At 37.5% G+C, this 18,078-nt stretch overlaps 3 protein-coding genes across 4 annotated transcripts in view; 1 reads left to right on the top strand and 2 right to left on the bottom strand.

Moving 5' to 3' along the window:
• Positions 1–1,143: 1,143 nt before the first annotated feature.
• Positions 1,144–4,327, bottom strand: aptx (aprataxin). Of its 2 annotated transcripts, XM_035659893.1 has the most exons (7): positions 4,151–4,308; positions 3,360–3,406; positions 2,904–3,182; positions 2,728–2,784; positions 2,364–2,590; positions 1,715–1,818; positions 1,145–1,624 (listed from the first exon to the last, which is right to left on the bottom strand). In XM_035659893.1, exons 1-7 carry the CDS (start codon positions 4,278–4,280, stop codon positions 1,461–1,463), a joined length of 1,008 nt encoding a protein of 335 aa, XP_035515786.1. In that variant the 5' UTR covers positions 4,281–4,308; the 3' UTR covers positions 1,145–1,460. The 2 variants fall into 2 exon arrangements, with proteins under 2 accessions (XP_035515788.1, XP_035515786.1); XM_035659895.1 differs by lacking the exon at positions 3,360–3,406 and having other exon boundaries at positions 1,144–1,624; positions 2,904–3,065; positions 4,151–4,327.
• On the top strand, positions 4,319–12,266 carry dnaja1 (DnaJ heat shock protein family (Hsp40) member A1). Its single transcript, XM_035659888.1, has 9 exons — positions 4,319–4,470; positions 5,954–6,105; positions 6,462–6,648; positions 7,688–7,792; positions 8,051–8,278; positions 8,385–8,499; positions 9,223–9,338; positions 9,804–9,904; positions 10,270–12,266. Exons 2-9 carry the CDS (start codon positions 5,974–5,976, stop codon positions 10,495–10,497), a joined length of 1,212 nt encoding a protein of 403 aa, XP_035515781.1. The 5' UTR covers positions 4,319–4,470; positions 5,954–5,973; the 3' UTR covers positions 10,498–12,266.
• An 881-nt stretch (positions 12,267–13,147) lies between these two features.
• Positions 13,148–18,078, bottom strand: part of LOC118326791 (WD40 repeat-containing protein SMU1-like) — a 9,894-nt gene continuing 4,963 nt past the window's right edge. The window contains exons 7-12 of the mRNA XM_035659887.1: positions 17,924–18,040; positions 17,622–17,749; positions 16,103–16,229; positions 15,815–15,976; positions 14,729–14,881; positions 13,148–14,462 (exon numbers count right to left, since the gene is read on the bottom strand). Coding sequence (XP_035515780.1) covers positions 14,364–14,462; positions 14,729–14,881; positions 15,815–15,976; positions 16,103–16,229; positions 17,622–17,749; positions 17,924–18,040 — 786 coding nt within the window. The 3' untranslated portion in view covers positions 13,148–14,363. The remainder of the gene's footprint in view (positions 14,463–14,728; positions 14,882–15,814; positions 15,977–16,102; positions 16,230–17,621; positions 17,750–17,923; positions 18,041–18,078) is intronic.

The raw sequence follows: 18,078 nt of genomic DNA on the forward strand, positions 1-18,078 counted from the left end.
GGTTCGATCCCCGTACGGGCCACACTTCCTTTTGTGACTTGACATTATCCTTGTGAAATGACTATTTAATCTCCCTCGACAATGAGTCGCTAAGTGATTTGCAGGCGTACCTCAAAGCTAAAGTCCTGGAGTGTTGTTTATGTAGCCCTGCTTATGTTAAAATAAACTTACAGTAGATGGCGACAACGTCCACAGTTCATGCTGCAGAGCTTACTCATAGATCACTGAGGAACAAAGGCACTGCAAACCCTCACGTGTTTTCACTTATTATGGATGTTTAAAATAATGCTGAACTATGCTGGGAATTACATAATGTCATCAAGATGATAAAGGTTTAAGTTTCCCTGTCCGAACACAACCAATCAGGGAGTGATGGAGATGTCAATGAAGATCTGTCTGTCAACACCCACACAGTCCAGAAAAGAAACCACAAGTGTGTGGGTGGATTATAGGTGTACAGGGGCTACTCTTACTCCTCCTTGCAATATTTCAGACAGATTCAAGCTGTGTAAAACTTCAGCATTTGCTGACTTATAAAACTTCAACTATGATTCAGTAACAACTGTCATTAGTGCTAATATAAACAACTTTCTCTGGCACAAAAATTATTGTTCTAAACACTCCAACTCTTCTGAATTTTGTTCATACTATACTATTTTTGTTTTCAAAGCATCAGATCTGACAGCAACCAGAATGGAATAAGATGGGTAATCTCCAAAGCATCCCACTCAGTTATCACACTTAGCTGTTTCCAGGCTGACATGCGAATTCATTATTCCAAACCAATTTTCAGTTTCCAAAGTTTTGTAGTTAACCACCTGCGACTCTGGCTTTTAGAGGGCCTGTGAAACCAAGATAACTAATCTGGTGTCTGATATTTGATGAAGGCTTCTCATCTTCTCTTTAGACATATAAACATATGGTCTTTATGATTCATTTAGGACCGAGCTTCCCAAACTCATACACAGTTGCAAAAAATTTAGTACCATGATTCTGACATCTTCCACAATCTTCCATAAAAGCTGAAAATATATACAACTATTAGTGAATCAAAGCTACATTTGGACTATGACAATAAAATTACACTGGTGTTGTACTATCAGGGAAGACATGCTATAATTTAAAATAATAAAAAAATCAGTAGTCAGTTCTTTGAAAACATTTATTACAACATACTTAAACATGTTTGAACATGTGGAAACAATAGATGCCATATTACAAAAAACTGAAAACTGAAATCTAACATAAGTGACCTTCCTCTTACACCTAATAAAAAATGACGAGTTGAAAATGCAACTAAAGCTATAGATGAAGATTGTATTCCGGTCACATTATTACATTTTTTGAAACAAGTTTTATGAGAACATAAATTTAAATTAACATCAACAAAAAAATGCCTAGCACACTGCAGTCCTAGGTTGAATGCATAAACGTCCTAACCTATTGTACCCTTCTTGAGGTCACTTTCTTAACTGGGGAAAGTGAGACTTCAGGTGTTCCTTCAGAGCTGGTATGGTTGGAAGCTCTCTGTGACACATGTGACAGCGGAGAGGTAGTTTTAACATCTCACTGGTTCCTTCTTTGACAGCGACCTTTCCATTTGTTTCAAGCATCTGAATGACATCTGCAGATATAAAAAAAAAAGGAACTCATGCAGTAATGGACACAATGTAATACTGTGGAACCTAACTACTCATACAAGTGTTGATCTCACCATGGGAATCCATGAAATAGTCGGTTGTGAATGAGTTCCAATGCTTTTTGTTTTTTAAACAAGGAGAGTCAAAGTCTTGGCTGATCACATGGAGATGTACATGGCTGTAAAAGAGAATATAGACAAAATTGTAATTATTTTGTGTGTCCACATCAAACACGTGCCGATTCTCTTCCACGTGAACTTCAGGATTGAATTCTTCCAGTCCCATTTATTGCAAATTGTGCATACTTTATATTGCTGCCAATCATTTCTCAAAGCTTTTCTGACTGATACTGGGTGACTGACTCACATGAACACAATTCAGCACCCTGGTAGCTCACTGCACACGAGAATGTATCACATATCAAGACTGAGTCCTTATCGCAGCAGCCCGGGTTTGAATCTGTCCCGGGCCCTTCGCTGCATCGCATACCCTCTCTCTCCCCTACCTTTTGCAAAGTGCTTTACTTTGGCTGTAATGTGTAAGGCAGGGCAATACAAGTGCATTTGTATAGCAAATTTCCTACAAAATACAATTTAGAGTGCTTTATATAATCCATTAAAAGCAAGCAGGAAATACAAAACACACATTATAAAAGGACAGGAACCATTTAAAAGGAAAAGACAGAGAAATAAATGTTGCACAATTCAAACAGTGATTATTCACCTCATACTGGGGATAGCATGGTACCCTGTGCGAAAGCTTAGCGAGCTAGCATCCGGGCACTGCTGAACCATCTGATCAGCAATTTGATGCATGTGTTTCACCAGGTCGCAGTGCTCCTCGCGTAAGGCCTTCAGACTGGAAATGGACTGCCACGGGAGGACCAGCCAGTGGTAGCGAGCTTTAGGGTATTTATCTTTGATTACCACTACTTTATCATCCTTGTACACCTACAAAAGAAAGAGGACAGTGATTTTTAATATTCTTAGTCAGACTTAATAATTAAGACTTGCAGTGACAAATCAAGGAGGGATCTAGATCAATAAGCATCACACCAAACTGTAAATCTTATTTTTACAATAGCTACCTGCATCTTTGGGTCTTGCATTGACTCCTTCAGACCTTGGCTCCAATGTCCAATTCCCTGTAACAAATTTAAGGTAACATGCTTTTGTAAAATATAATAAACACTCATAAATGTTCTAGATTCAAGAGAAAAACATCAAAACAATACAATATTTTATATACATGCACTTTTCTTACACTGCTTTTTGTGGCTTCTCCATGGCTGACCAACGTGGGCACCTTTTCTGTCTGTTTAGCCGCTTTCATACCCGGAACCTCTCTGTGGCTCTCTCTGTCTACTGAAGCCGGCTCTCGTGGTCTTTTGGTGCGGTCTTGGCCCCCGGTGGGATCCTCCTTGAACTGTACAGTGTATTGGTAGAGCTGATTGACAATATGAAGCTTCTGTCCGGGCTTCATTTTGACCTCATTGCCCTTACCCACCACCACAGAGTCTATGGAGGTCGGGTTCAAGCCCAGCTTTGGAATAAAGATAGAGATGACACACAGAGTGGTAAATAAGTAATCATTACTGCAGGCAGACTTAACACAATAATCATTTTTAAATTCAAAAGTAGATTAGATTTAAAGGTATTTAACACTCAGCATAACAACTGCTTCATAATACCTTAAGAGTCCAAAATCTGTGTTTCTTACCTGTTTAACTTTGACATAACCTTTGTTGCATTCTGCTTTCAATTCAACTGGTTGAGAAGAGATAACATTTTGCACAGGTTAAAGTTAGTTTTTAATACTTCTAGGAGATTTTATTAAACTTCAATATAGAGTATTCAGGAAATTCATTTCTGCTTCTGACCTGGCTGTACATTTCAAATCAGACTGCATGTACATATTATGAACGTAAAGACAAGATTTAGAAGATATAATTACTGTCTTTATGTTCACTGTTCATTTTCCGACATAACGAATTTGTGTGATACCATTACTTTCTTTCTTTCATTGTCCACTATTTTCTTTTATATGTTTTCAATTCAGCCAATTCATAACAGAAGTTATCTCAGGACACTTTTCAAACTTTCAAACTTGAGAACGAACTGCTGAAAACGTATTATATGTGGTGTTGTACACATTCTTAACATTTGAATTTGTTTTATTTCACACAAGCTTTTGAAAGTCCCTCTGTCAGGATCAGAATATAGAAAAAAATATTGACAACATAAATGGTTTAAATGCCATACCACTAAACCAAATGCAAACTGAATTAAAACTACATTGAAATGATATAAACTGGAAATGATTGTAACCCAAATAAGCAGGAGGAACATTTCACACCAATATCACCTTTAAACTGTGTCTCATAATGTTTACCCGGGTGACATTTATGAATAAACTTGTATGTCACTTCCTTACATGTTCCTTGTTTTAATGTTGCAAGCTACTTGCTAACAGCAGCCAGTGTATCAAACACTAACGCATCCTGACATTACCTTGCTGCCGAGAGCATTTCTTGTCTTTAATAGTAGTTTCTGGGCCTCGACCCAGCACAACAGTCTGTAGGTGAGGCAGTCGGATGGGTCTATGATTCCCCTCCCCGCTAACAAGCCAGCAAATCGGCATTTTATCATCCTATGTAGCGATTTTCTACCAGAGCGACGGAGCCGCAGCCCACGCTTGTTGTTTTGGTGACTCTCGTCGCAAGAAGTTGCCGTCACTGGAGCAGGTCTTTGCCCATGCTAGAGGCGGTGGAAGATTCTGGAAGAGCCTCGATAAGATCCGCTCTGAACTCAAAACACTGCCTTCATACAAGGTTGGGAACTGACCATTTATCTGTACGCGTTTTGTTCGTACCAGTGTCACGTTTTATGTTTTAAGTTTAACGTTAGAAAGAAGGGAAAATAACTAGCCCGGCTAGCGTGTTAGCATGAGCTAGCTGTAGTACGCAGGGCCTGAAACCTTGCTGCTGTTTTCACCATGAGATATAACGTTAACGTTATATATGAACAGCTACTTTCCTTTATACCTTCATTAAGTGATACAACAAAAATAGGCCGGTGGTTTTAATGGCGTGTAAAAAAAAAAAAAAGTACGTTATATTTGAGCCTCTTTGTGTGTTGTTATTGTCCAATGTCTGCTGTGTAATCGTTATGTCAGACTCATAGTCCAAATATAAAAAAAGGCAGAAGATAAAGTAGTTATTTACCAGTGCTGGGATGTAACCGAGTACATTGAAACAAGTACCCGAGTAGAAATTTAAGGGGCTTTATTTACACGTTTACTCCACTACATTTCAGAAGGTGATACTATCTACATTTATCTGACAGTAATAGTTATTACTAGTTACTTTACAGATCAAATTGTATAACTCCAACATATGACCAGTAGCATTCTTCTAGTTGAAAGTACCCAACAGTATACAGTTGTTAAAATTAGCCATCATCTTGACAACATTCAGATGCTGCTTAGACAGTAATGAATCAGGAATGAAATCCAGTAATACATATGTAATAAATGTAACAAAAAAAAGAGTACTTTCAATACTCTAATAATAAAATACAGGTATTAAACACATCAAAGCTTCCTATTAATTACTATTCATGTAACACACTTGTTAATTTTTAGGCCAAACACCTGCAGTCATATTATTTTATTCTGATGTGCTTTTAATTTACAAGCTTGTGATCTTTTCATCACCGATAGTTTCTGTTCATTGACAGTGATTTCAGTTTCGGTTCTCTGTCAACGTTTTAACAATGAGGGGAGGAGGGCAATGAGAGCGTGATTTCCATATAATCTCCATACTGTGGAGGGAACAGACTTGTTTCGTGAGTTCCAGATTAACTCGTAGGAAGAATTGCTGTGAAAAAAAACAGTCATGAAGAAAGAAATAGGATTTGAAAAACACATCAGAATCCAACAAAGTTTTAGCACTACAAAAGCATCCTCATGGTGTCATTGTGCGTCACTGTAGTGCACTTCTCATACATACTGTAGGTGAGCATATATACACAAGACCAGTGAGACATTTTCATACAGGCATACATTGATATGCTTTGTTTTTGCGTTTATAAAAGGAAGCCCGTTCCTCTTGTCACAACGACATATTGACGTAGCAACATATACCACTTCATTCAAATTCTTACCACGTTTTCTGTTCTACGTTTAGAAGCTTCATATTGCTAGGCGAGGTCATTCTAGTAATGCTGTGTTTTTTTTTGTAAAGTTTGGAATACGTTTAAGTAACTGAATATCCAAGCACTCATGTGTTTTACCTTCCTTTTTACTTTTTCAAGGTTATTCGTTAAAGACAAAGATGGTAAAAGAAATGGGCTTCTATAACACATTGGGTGTGAAACCTAATGCTACTCCTGACGAACTGAAAAGGGCCTATCGCAAACTAGCTTTGAAATATCACCCCGACAAAAACCCTACAGAGGGAGAGAAGGTAAGTGTCTTTTAGTACACTCCTAAACATTAACATTAGCAGCTATTTCTTGCATAGAAATGGCAAATGTATACTGAAAAATATATATTTCAATACTGTAAATACAGCTTTATTAATGTGAAAAATCAATCTGGATGTCAGATACTGTGAAATTCATTGATCTAATGAGTCAGATGAAACAGGGTATGAGTAGTTTTTGTTAAATCTGCCATATAAAAGTATAAGAGTAGTATTTGGAGACCTCTGTTGTTATTTTTCACACACTGTCAAAGAGCTGAATTTGTTTGAAGCAGCTGTATATTGCCAAAATGTTTCTTGGCCCCCTTCAAAGAAGTATGTTGTTGTTTCTTTTCTAGTTCAAGCAGATCTCACAGGCATATGAGGTGTTGTCAGATGCCAAGAAGAGAGACCTTTATGACCGTGGAGGTGAAAAGGCTATAAAGGAAGGAGGGACTGGCGGCGGCGGCGGCGGCTGTGCATCGCCAATGGACATCTTTGACTTGTTTTTTGGTGGGGGCAGTCGGATGCACAGAGAGCGAAAAGGTACGGGAGGAAATATTAGTGAAATAATCACTAAGCTGAGCTGATGTTTGAAGTTTGTAAAGTGTCTGTATTTCTGGTTTGAAAGTTTTGCGATATGATCGAGTTATATAAATAGCCAGAGCCAGTTCTTTGAGGAGGAAATTGCAGTGTTGAACACTTGAACAGTCAATTTACTGTTATGTAAGACCAAGAAAATCTGCAAATTCTCACTTTTGGGAACATAGAGTCATCAAATGTTTAACATTTTTGCTTGTAAATGATTGACAGTTAACCGGTTATCAAAGTAGTGCTATTCATTTTCTTTCAATTGATTAATTATCACAGCTCTTTTAGATAAATTATTAGCAATAGTTCAGTGACAGTATATTGTTATCAGCATGTGTCAGGCAATAAATGACAAGAAATTAAGGTACAGAAAGGCCATCATCATTCTGTTTGTCTTTTGTTCACCAAAGACAAGTTTCTTTTTCAACTTTGTCTTGCACAATACATTTATTGGTTGCAATTGTTAAAAAAAAAAGGGGAAATTGTTTTAGGAACCTTATCCAAGATTAGTTCCAAAATGTTTATTTATGGGCTGTAAAAATAAAATGAGTACTGGCCAATATATCATTTGATTTTTTTTAAACTCTCAAATATCAACATTGGTATCAAACTCAAGCTTCCTGTACACAGTGGGCTATAAGCTCTACATTGGAACACGTTTGACACAAGCACTTTTCCTTTTTTCCCTGCAGCTGTTCTTTTAAAGGGAACAAAACAAGAATGTATCTTGAATCCATTTTTGTTTGTAAGGAATTACATTATCACAACTGCACCCCATCTGTAGATGAGTGTCATCTTCCATTATTTATTATTTGTAGTTTATGATCAGTAGCAGAAATAGGCTTGTTTATTTCAGCACGTGTAGTATGCAATATGAAAAGAAACGGATGCTAAGGAACCAAAAAAAGGAGTGTGTATTGATGAAGTTTTATCAATTGCCAACTTTATTCCAAGAAACAGCATTGCTAAAGTCTGTGATTTGTTTTCCCCTCAGGCAAGAACATTGTTCATCAGATTTCAGTGACACTGGAAGATCTTTATAACGGAGCTACAAGGAAACTTGCTCTCCAGAAGAATACTATTTGTGAGAGATGTGAAGGTACGTCTTTTGCTATGCGAGTTACTTTTTACACGGCCTTGTTAGCATCCATCACTGAACTTGTCAAGTAATCTGAGCAGGCTTTTCAGCACACACAGGCCATGATAAGGCTCTTTGTCCGATAACAAAGCAAGTCAGTCTTGTAAATGTAATCCAGGCCTTGCTCACCAGGTCACCAAAGCTTTATATAAACCTAAAACAAAAATAGCCTTCATCTTTGTTATCCAGTGTGCTGACAGTTTATTTATTTTTTGGCAGGTCGTGGGAGTCGGAAAGGAGCCGCACAGGTGTGCATGACTTGCCATGGCACGGGCATGCAGGTTCACATGCACCAACTCTTACCAGGTATGGTCCAGCAAGTGTCCACAGTGTGCCACAGCTGTCAGGGCCAAGGACAGCGAATCAGCCACAAGGACCGCTGCAAAGCATGTGGGGGTCGAAAGATCCTGCGGCAGAAGAAGATTTTGGAGGTCCACATTGACAAAGGTGAGAGATGAGGGAGAGTTTATCTAAATGCAACAGTGACTGACAGAAGACTGAGCCAGAAAACCAAATATTGCACATCCATCACCTGTTCACTAAACTTCCACAGGAATGAGAGATGGCCAGAAGATCGTTTTCCATGGAGAGGGAGACCAGGAGCCAGGAATTGAACCAGGTGATATCATTATTGTCTTGGACCAGCGAGAACATCCACAATTCACCAGGTAATATATTCCCTGTTGACAAGTGTCTTTTATTTCTCATGTAATTATATCAGATACATGATATTATTCTTTTGAGGATAATAGGTGCAAGGTAGCATGGTGAAATGTGCTGGAAGGGAGGTGTGCTGGAAAAATAAGCAGGCTTTTATTTGTAGATTAATAAAAGATAAAAGATTAAAAAAACATTAAAGGAAAACGTGGACAAAAACTGCCCGGGTGCTGCTCCTCACAAAACAGGTCATATTTCTAGTTCACAAGGTAACAAGAAATAAATATTGTTTTCTTCACTTACTGTCTTTTTTTAAAAAATATGTTTTTAAGGAATACACTTCATTCTGATGCCAAATACAATTCACTGTCTGTATCAATTGATATTAGAGCTATAAATTAAATTAAGAATACAAAGTTAAACAGAAAGTCCACCTAGTACCACCAAGTAAATAGTGAGGGAGTTGGTGCTTCCCTGCAAAGTAGAAGCATCAATTCTGGTCTGTAGAGGTCAGTAAAAAATATTATTACTCAAAAGTCCCACTTGACATTGCATCCTGTTTGGAGTGGAACATGATTAAATTTAAATTAGACGAGTTACCTTTTTATTAAATCCACCCACTATTCATCGTAGTAGTTGGCATGCTACCCTGTGATACATAGCAGCACACTCCCAATCACAGTCAACCCAGTAAAATCACCTCTGCTTTTTTCTCCACAAATTGTTGTCATCAGGAAAGGAGAGGACCTGATCATGTCAATGGAGTTGCAGCTAGTTGAGGCTTTGTGTGGTTTCAAGAAGCCTGTTCAGACACTGGACAACAGAACTCTCCTCATCACCTCAAGTCCAGGTGACCATGTCTTTAAATACAAAGCTCTTAAATTGCCAGATGTTTAGTTGGCGATCAGACTTAATGCCTAAAAGTGTGCTCTTTATAGTTGTTGTTGTTATTGTATGATTATATTGAATATCACTGAGTTAAGGGATAAGCTTTCCCATTATTGGAAATGACCAGTGTATATAAAAGAATAAAGCATCTGTTTTAAATGTAAAAATCAAATCATCAAATGCCTCTCTGTACTAAAGCTTGTACTTCTCTATCAGTGTAGGCAGCCCAACACCCACCCTTTACCATAAAACTCCCAAAAATAAACCACAAACTCATTCTTACTCAGCTCAGTTACTTTAATTAAGAATACATAAATTCATCAGGCATTGGCAAGATTATTTCAAATGACAACCGGATGTAGACTATAGTTTTCATGTTTTCAGTTTTTAATGCTAAATGTGACTCATGTTTGTTTTTTAATCACAGGGACATTAATCAAACCTGGAGACACCAAGTGCGTCTTAAATGAGGGGATGCCCATGCATCGCAGACCGTTTGAGAAGGGACGCCTTATTATTAATTTCTCGGTAAGAAGTTTTTTTAATGTCCACTTTTTAATCGATCTCCCCTTTTATTTATCTATTTTATTTTTAGTCACACGCACACACACACACACAATGCCCATACATGACTATCTGCAAACCCCATCTTGCGCTTTTACCGCATTCTCTGTGCAAGTCTTCATAATGTAAAGCTTGTCACACTGTCTTGTCTATCACATCTGTCCTATGTTAAATCACCTGTTATGTTTAGTCTTGGTTCACCAATGAAATACCAACGAACAGCAAAGAGAAGTCAGCGGTTTTACACATGAACCACAAAATATAAAACTGACAGTGCCGAATGGTTACATGGTTGTTGTAAGCAAATAGTTTACGGTTGCTCCCTGTAGGTGGTCTTCCCACAAGCCAATTTCCTGCCCAATCCGAAGCTGAAGGAGCTGGAGCGCTACCTCCCCGAAAAGCTGGATGCAGAGCAGCCGGAGAGTATGGACGATGACCTCTACATCTACGCCGACCTGGAGGACTGTGACTTGGAGAACAGAAAAAGACGCAACCATCAGTACTACTACATGGATGAAGACGACTGCACTGGAGGCGTTCAGTGCCAGACATCTTAAATAACAACTGGCCTGTTCTTATGCCACAAGCCCGCACCCTCATCTCTAAAGCAAGGCACCTTTTGGGATTTTTTTGTGCACTTTTTATTTAATTACTTCTCTTAAAAATCGTAACTGTTCACTTGTTGAAGTTTTCTTTCAGGCTGATGCATAAAGCTGTGTCCCAACACCCTCATGATTTATTAGAATACTTTTTGGATGGAGTAGAGTATCTTACAGTCACAAGACTACACTCAGATCTGGGTGAACAGGATTCCTTGTCATCTCTGGGACGTTTTTTGTTTTTGTTTGTTTTGTTTTTTCCCAGTCACACTGTGATTAGAGTCGAGGACTGATATTACAGGGGCTTCAGAAGAAAGAAAAACGTACTTGTTTAAACAAAGACTGCCAGCTTGTCATGCAGTTACACTAAAGCGGATGCCAATACTAATATGAAAATAACCTTTTTTTAAAGTGTTACTAAATCAGTTGTTGTAAACCACTTGTTGATGACTTGTTCAATCTCGTGTGTGTGTGTGTGTGAAGACTCAATCTTCAGACGGTGGCGGAGAGGGATGTGCATGGAGACTTGAGTTCAAACTTTTGTGCTGTTTTACCCTTTCAAGGGCTATTTTCTAGACATTTGTAAACAATCTTGAAAATGTGACAAGAAGATATGAGTTGGGTGTAAAGGTAATAATGATTCAGGCTTTGCAGTATGTAGGTTCAGGCCATTCAATTCTGCATTATTCCAACTGATATTTAAATTCCATTTAATGTTTGTACTTTCGAGCTGCAGTCATTCGTCTGTGGCGATGCGGCACATTTGTTTTTGTTTTGGAAACCTTGTGTGGAAAGCGGAACATTTGTGTGTGTGTGTGTATACAACACAGTTTGATATGAGCCAAATATGTCTGCAGTTAATGGAGGGGGTAGGTATTCAGAAACAAAAGGTCAAAGATGAGTAAGTCACTTTATTTTTTCAAACAATTAACAGATCTGGGAGGGTGTCCGAGCACTGAAGCTAAGAAGGCAAATTTTAACATGATTCTATATTCCATATTTTATGTGCTTAAAGTTGCCTGATAACTCTGTAAACTTTCTTCTTGTAACAGGCCCATAATGCCTTAATGGCAAATGTTTTCCCTCTCTTTAAACAGTGCCAAGTGGCACCCAAGTTGTACAAAGAAGAATGGCTCATGTCTTGGTTTGTTTAGAAGTCGAATGTTCTTGAGATTATTTTGGGTATACGATTTTTTAATCATTAGAAAGTGAAGAGTTCAGTTATGTAAATTTGGAACTTAAATGACAAATTTTAATCATACTAGCAGTTTAGAGTATTTGATGGCTTTTTTCTCCTGTTGGCCCACAAGCTATTATGTGTGTCTTTTGTCATATTTCTAGTCCGAATTTTAAATGCCAAATGGGTCGGTGGGAGGTTATGGAGGGACTTAAAATCGGCACATCTGATACCTCATTGAAGTGTCTGCCTGTTTCAAAGCCTTATCATAACTTAACTTGAAGCTACATGATAATGCAGTTTTTTTTTTCTTTCAGTGGTGACTTTGCCTTGGATATTGTAAAAACACAACTATGCTCACCAGAAGGGAGATTAATTAAATTGTTTCACAATTGTTCTTGAAACAGATGCAAATTTATACGAGTACTCATAATGTCAGGGGAACTCAGCTTAATTGTCTTCATGTTCTTAAATTTTACTGTATGTGTGTTAGGACCAATGATCTACTTGTTTATGCTCATGTTTTCTAATTAAATTCAGTTTAATGGTCTCTCTGGATTGTGGTATTACTATGTGTGAGTGATATTTTTGATAAAACGTTAAGGAGTAGAGTTTTAGAGTAGAACTTTTTTTTTTAGATCCTGATGATGGTTTTAAAGTAAAAACAAAAGCTTAAAACTGCAACAACCTCTACTTTTTCTACTACAGTCGTCATTTTATAGTTGTAGTATTTTTTTTTTTACCAAGATAAAATTGATTCCCTTAAAGGTCCAGTGTGTAACAGGAGGATTTATTATAGAAATGCAATATAATATTCATAGGTATGTTTTTGTTAGTGTATAATCACCTGAAAATAAGAAGCTTGTTTCGTTACTTTAGAATCTAGAAGCATTCGCCTTGTTGAACCACCATGTTTCTACAGTAGCCCAGAATGGACATTAAATTTGGAAATATCAGGCTTTATAACTAGGTGCCTTTGAACAGTTTTTAATAATTCTTGCCCCAAATTAAAATATTCTGGTGTAAGAATATTCTTTTCTTTGATTTTATACTTTTTTAAATCTCTTTACAACTGAAACATGAATTTTTTTGTATTTTTATTTTTTATAATGACGCACAACACTGGCAACTGTAAAGGGTTTTTAAATTGTATTGATAATCATTTTTGACATGATTGGCAATAATATATATATATATATATATATATAACATTATGAATATACAAAATAGAGTGTGATGACATTATTTCGCAACGGTGATATATGGATGATCAGGGACATGTGACAGTCCCGCATAGTACAAATAATAAATACTGGTCGAGGCAGTAGTTCTGTTTCTTGCAGGCATACACGTCCTACTGATGCACAGGAACACTGACTACGGTCAATGCAACAAACTTACAATAAAGTACATTTATTATATACACACAGAGTATACAGAATGTCACTGGAGCTCAACTGAGGTTTGTCTTTAGTCACCATGCATATTCTTAAGGAGTACTAAAATTATTGTAGAGCCACATTTAGACAGTGTACTGAGGTAGCATGCAGGGGACATACAGGACAAAACAAATCATTAAACATTTGAACCATAATCATTCAATCAAAGATACAAAAGTATTATTATAAACCAAAGCTGACAAATGATATACCTGATATTGTTTGTTTATGCCCAAACAAGAGGCCATTTTTATTATAAATATTTTCACGACAGTTTACCATCATGCATTTTCATGTCTAATAAAGACAGAAGAGATGAAAATGGGGATTCAAACTGCACTGGTGAATCCATGAGGAAGTGCGTGTACAGTATGGAGGACCTAGAAAGTCCTACAGAAGTTCATAAAGCAAAGAAAGTTAATCACTAATTAAATAAAACAAATATTAAAAAATAGATAATGAATTTACAAATATGTGTGTATTATACCAAAACCAATACTGCAAGTATTGGTTTTGGTATAATACAAGTACCAACAAGTACCAACATTCAGTAAAAACTGCAATGCCCAGACCTTTTAGCAAGTTGTTTACCTTTTTCTCAAAAAGAAAATAAAACTATATATTGGTTTGTGACCAAAGTGAAGATTTACATCTTCAGCAAAGTCAATTATGTGGTCTTCTCATGGGATTAATAAGAAAATATAAAATATTGACAGTTCCTTTATATAACAAACACTTGCATTGGCTATCACCTTTACCTGTTGACATATTGAAATGATTGGCAGGAATTACATAATACATAAGTTCATTTAAAAATATCGATTGCTGAGGTCCAAGTTTATTCTTCTCAAGTGAATTCTTATTTATTCTTCTTAACACTGACTGTTGTAATCAGTTGTTATTCTAAACTGCAGTTTTCTACACCATTGACAAGAAAACCTTAAAGTGCACAAGGAAAAAAAACCAACACAATTCCATGACAACTGGAAAAATCTATCTGCCGATGAAGATCATGAACTAAAGCTACTTAATGGACCTTGTGGTGAGATCGTTCTCTTAATCAATTAACTGGTTTATCGTTAACTGATGGCTTAATGTATCCATTTGTAAAGTTGTATTAACCCATCTCTTTTTTATTACATAGAAATGAATGAATTGCTTTATAACCACACGTAAGGCTCTCTGGGTCCTCCGTATTAGGATGAAGTTTAAGGCTTCCATAGCCTTAGGAGGCCGTCCTCGCTGTATGTGGCAATCAGATTCTCATGTGGGTGGTGAGCGATGCCAATTACCTCTTTCTCGTGAACCTGTGGGCGCAGACGAACACAGATCAGCATACATTCTCCATTTCCCATCAACTTTACTGTTCCCTTGCTAGCCATCCAGTAGGATTGTTCCACAGCAGCAGTGACATAATCAGAGTGTCAAGTGAAACAAAAAATAACTAGATAAAAAACACAGACAGTCCAGTTTTTTTTTTTTTTTTTAAACAAATCACATTTCACACGAGTGTGGATGTACTGCCACCTCTCACAGACTTTGATAATGAGCGAATATTAGGAGTAGAGCTTACGGTCAGCGTTTTCTGCAGCCTTCCTGTTGTATAGTTGAAGCAGTACAGCACTAAGTCTTCTCCCACACAGTAAATCCACTCCCCGCGGGGTGACAGGGTACAACACACAAAGTTGGCTCCTTCCTTTTTATCTGAGCTGAAAGTCTTCATGGTCTGAGGAGGAAGAGGAGAAGACATGCTCAGGTATTGTGTGTGTGTATTAGCAGAATGTTCAGGAAATTTTCAAATGTGTTCGCTTTTTATTAGCTGGCAGCGTTGCTAGTGATGGCAATTATTCGATCAGTCAGACTCGTCCAGACTGAAATATCCCTTTAGCTATTGGATGGATTGACATTTTGTACAATCATGGTCCACAGAGGATGAATCCCACAGTCTTATTGAAGCCCTATTTTGTGGGTGGTTGTGGCTCAGGAAGTAGAGCAGGTTGTCTACTAATGAGAAGGTCGGTGGTTTGATCCCTGGCTCCTCCCGCTAAATGTAACTTTGAGTGGTCAGAAGACTAGAAAGGTGTTATAGAAGTACAGTCCATTTACCATTTCTAGCACCACTGTACAGGTGACATTTTAGGTTTTTATGTAAAATGTTTAAACAACTACGCAATGTATTGCCATGAAATTTGCTGCAGACCTCTCATGAACTCATCATCTGGTTATCCTCTGACTTTCCCTCTAGTGCCATCATCAGGTCTAAATTTTTATTTGTTTTTTGACCAGATATCTACAAAACTAAAGACCTTCCAATCAGCCTAGGTTATACTTGTTTTTGGCACTAATTTGCAAATGTTACCATGCCAACACTCTAAACTAAGATGGTGGACATGGTAAACATTATATCCACTAAATATGAGCATGTTACCAACATTTATCTAAAAAGCATCGCTTTGCGACAGTACAGCCTCACAGAGCTGCTAGCATGGCTGTACACTAGTTAATTTAGGTTTTTAACAAAAAATATTAACAATATATATATGGATTAAACAAATATGGCAGTATTCTGTAAATACAATCAATCTTGTTATGAAAGTACCTCTTGTTCATTAGATATGAATATTGATCATGAATAGATTATATTTCATAGAGCTCTCACCTGACCGTGCATGTTCATGATGACCACTGTGTTGGAGTGGTTACAAATCACAAAGTGCTCGGGATTTTGGGGTAGAGGAATCACATTGTTGACGGGGACCTCCGATGTCCGGGACAGAGATTTGAAAGTGTGGATGCATTCGCAGGTTTTTGTGTTCCAAATCTAAAATATGAATAAATCCACTGAGTGACAAATATCACAATATTACAGCACTGTTCCTGCTACATAATAATACTGATTCAGCACAAGAAATACATGAATTATAGTAATATAATTTACTTATTGTACCTTAACTGTTCCATCAGATGAGCCACTGATGATGTGAAATCCATCCTCAGTGAAAGATGCATCATTTACAAACGATGAATGGCCGTTTAACTCCTTTAGTGTCTTTCCTGACCTCAATTCGTGGATTCTGAAAATGGCAGACATAAAAGCTGTTAGGAAATACTAAATTAAATAAAACAGCAGCTCTCACTCATTAACAAACCATGTTTTTATTCAACTCAAGGGGGGATTTTTCTTGAAAGCAGACAAACATGTTGCTGAGCAGCCGATGAGTTATTTTTAGCTCTGTGGAGTGACTGGGTGCAGATTAGCCAAACCATGACAAAACGTCTAATGCTCACTGATTCACTGCGTCTCTGTGAGGATTTTGCGAATGTAAACGAGTCAGACTCCCAGCTCGTGGAATTGCAAGGGAAGGAACACGTTGCAGCTTTGTGCCCGAGCACATGGTCTCACTCAGTTACACCCACACAGCACATGTGCTTCCAACACAGCGGTGAGGCTCAGCTCACACCCCCCAGGAGTCAGAAATAGATATTCAACTCCTCAACTATGAAGGGGTTTCAGTGTGTGTGTGTCTGTGTGTGTATGTGAGAGAGAGAGAGAGGAAGTGAAAGATAAACGTCCTTCCCCCAGCATATTTACATTCAGGTGCACGACTCAGGCAAGCAACATGTGATGTCTGACATCTGCATGGAATTATAATTATTTAAAAGCATAGGAAATAGAACTGATGCCCAAATAAATAACAGGATATTAAAAATTCAACAAATATACAACTGAATTCCATTAAATGTGTCCACAGTTTCTAACTAGCTAACTCTGTATTGCATGGCTATATTCAGTTTTGGTCAGTTCTGTTATCATTTATATGCATTACTGTGGCAGCATTCTGCTAATCCAATGTGGGTTGCTACCTGCCTTCCAGCTGAACTCACATTCATGTATGCATTTTGAAACTTTTGTGAATCATGTCTGAGGTCAGGGAGAGCCCTCACTTCCTCCCACAGTAGACAAACAAAGTTTTGCCATAACAAGGCTCCCACCATGTTGTTTGTTTCTATTTTAAAACGATTGGTACATCATTTGTGAATTCAGGTATTTACTTCCCTTTTAAAAACTAAAATTGTAATTTACTGTATTAGGTATTTATTTATGTATGTATTTATATGTATCATATAATTGACTTGTTCATAACATTTAATTAATTTTTTACCATTTATATATCTATTTAATATGAAACATTTATGTATATATTGACCTTTTTCATTTAATCTCCCTGTTTCCTCTCCAATTCAATGTCATGTAATTAACCATTTGCGATGCTCTTTAAGACCTCCTAGCTGATGTGAGTAATGTTATATGAATCATATTATATGACAATGTTACTACTATGGATATCAGTCAGAGTCAGTGTCTCAGCCATGAAAACAGACATTTCTGAAGATGCTATGGTCCGTATTAGATAACATATGTGTCTGCATTGTGTTCACTGCACAGAAAGCATGGTACATCCCACCTGATGGTCTGGTTAAAGGAGGCACTAAGGATCTGGTTGCTGTCCTTGGAGAAGCTCAGGCAGGTCACACCTTTGTTGTGGGCATGCTCAAACCTTCGCAGACACAAGCCACTCTGGATCTTCCACACCTTTTCGGCACAACACACACATTTTTGGGAGAGAAGATTCAAGACTAATCCTTGAACAAGAGTATTATCTCAGCTGATAACACGACATAATTCTCCCATATTTCACTATATTAACATACAGTGATAACAAGATTAAATTAAACAGTATTGTAAGGCAGTATTATAAGATCCAACCTTTATTTTCCCATTCTGAGCTCCAGTTGCCAGTAGATCTGTATCCTGACTGAAGCACATACACAGCACAGCATCATCCATCATCATGAAGCTGTCTTGGGCCTGATACTTTAAATCCTAATTCATTCATGCAAACAAACACACATACACACACA

Source organism: Morone saxatilis, unplaced genomic scaffold (assembly GCF_004916995.1).
Source record: "Morone saxatilis isolate NCDOM2014 unplaced genomic scaffold, NCSU_SB_2.0 Contig17, whole genome shotgun sequence".
NCBI lineage: Eukaryota > Metazoa > Chordata > Actinopteri > Moronidae > Morone > Morone saxatilis.

What these genes read in the sequence shown, in the direction of transcription:
- aptx (XM_035659893.1), bottom strand. Translation starts at nt 4,280, where the DNA reads ATGCCGATTTGCTGGCTTGTTAGCGGGGAGGGGAATCATAGACCCATC. An exon ending in TGCAAGACCCAAAGATGCAG is followed by an intron (nt 2,591 to 2,727) that starts GTAGCTATTGTA and finishes TTTCTTTTGTAG; the next exon opens with GTGTACAAGGATGATAAAGT. An exon ending in CTATTTCATGGATTCCCATG is followed by an intron (nt 1,625 to 1,714) that starts GTGAGATCAACA and finishes TTATATCTGCAG; the next exon opens with ATGTCATTCAGATGCTTGAA.
- dnaja1 (XM_035659888.1), top strand. Translation starts at nt 5,974, where the DNA reads ATGGTAAAAGAAATGGGCTTCTATAACACATTGGGTGTGAAACCTAAT. An exon ending in GATGCACAGAGAGCGAAAAG is followed by an intron (nt 6,649 to 7,687) that starts GTACGGGAGGAA and finishes TTTTCCCCTCAG; the next exon opens with GCAAGAACATTGTTCATCAG. An exon ending in GAACATCCACAATTCACCAG is followed by an intron (nt 8,500 to 9,222) that starts GTAATATATTCC and finishes TGTTGTCATCAG; the next exon opens with GAAAGGAGAGGACCTGATCA.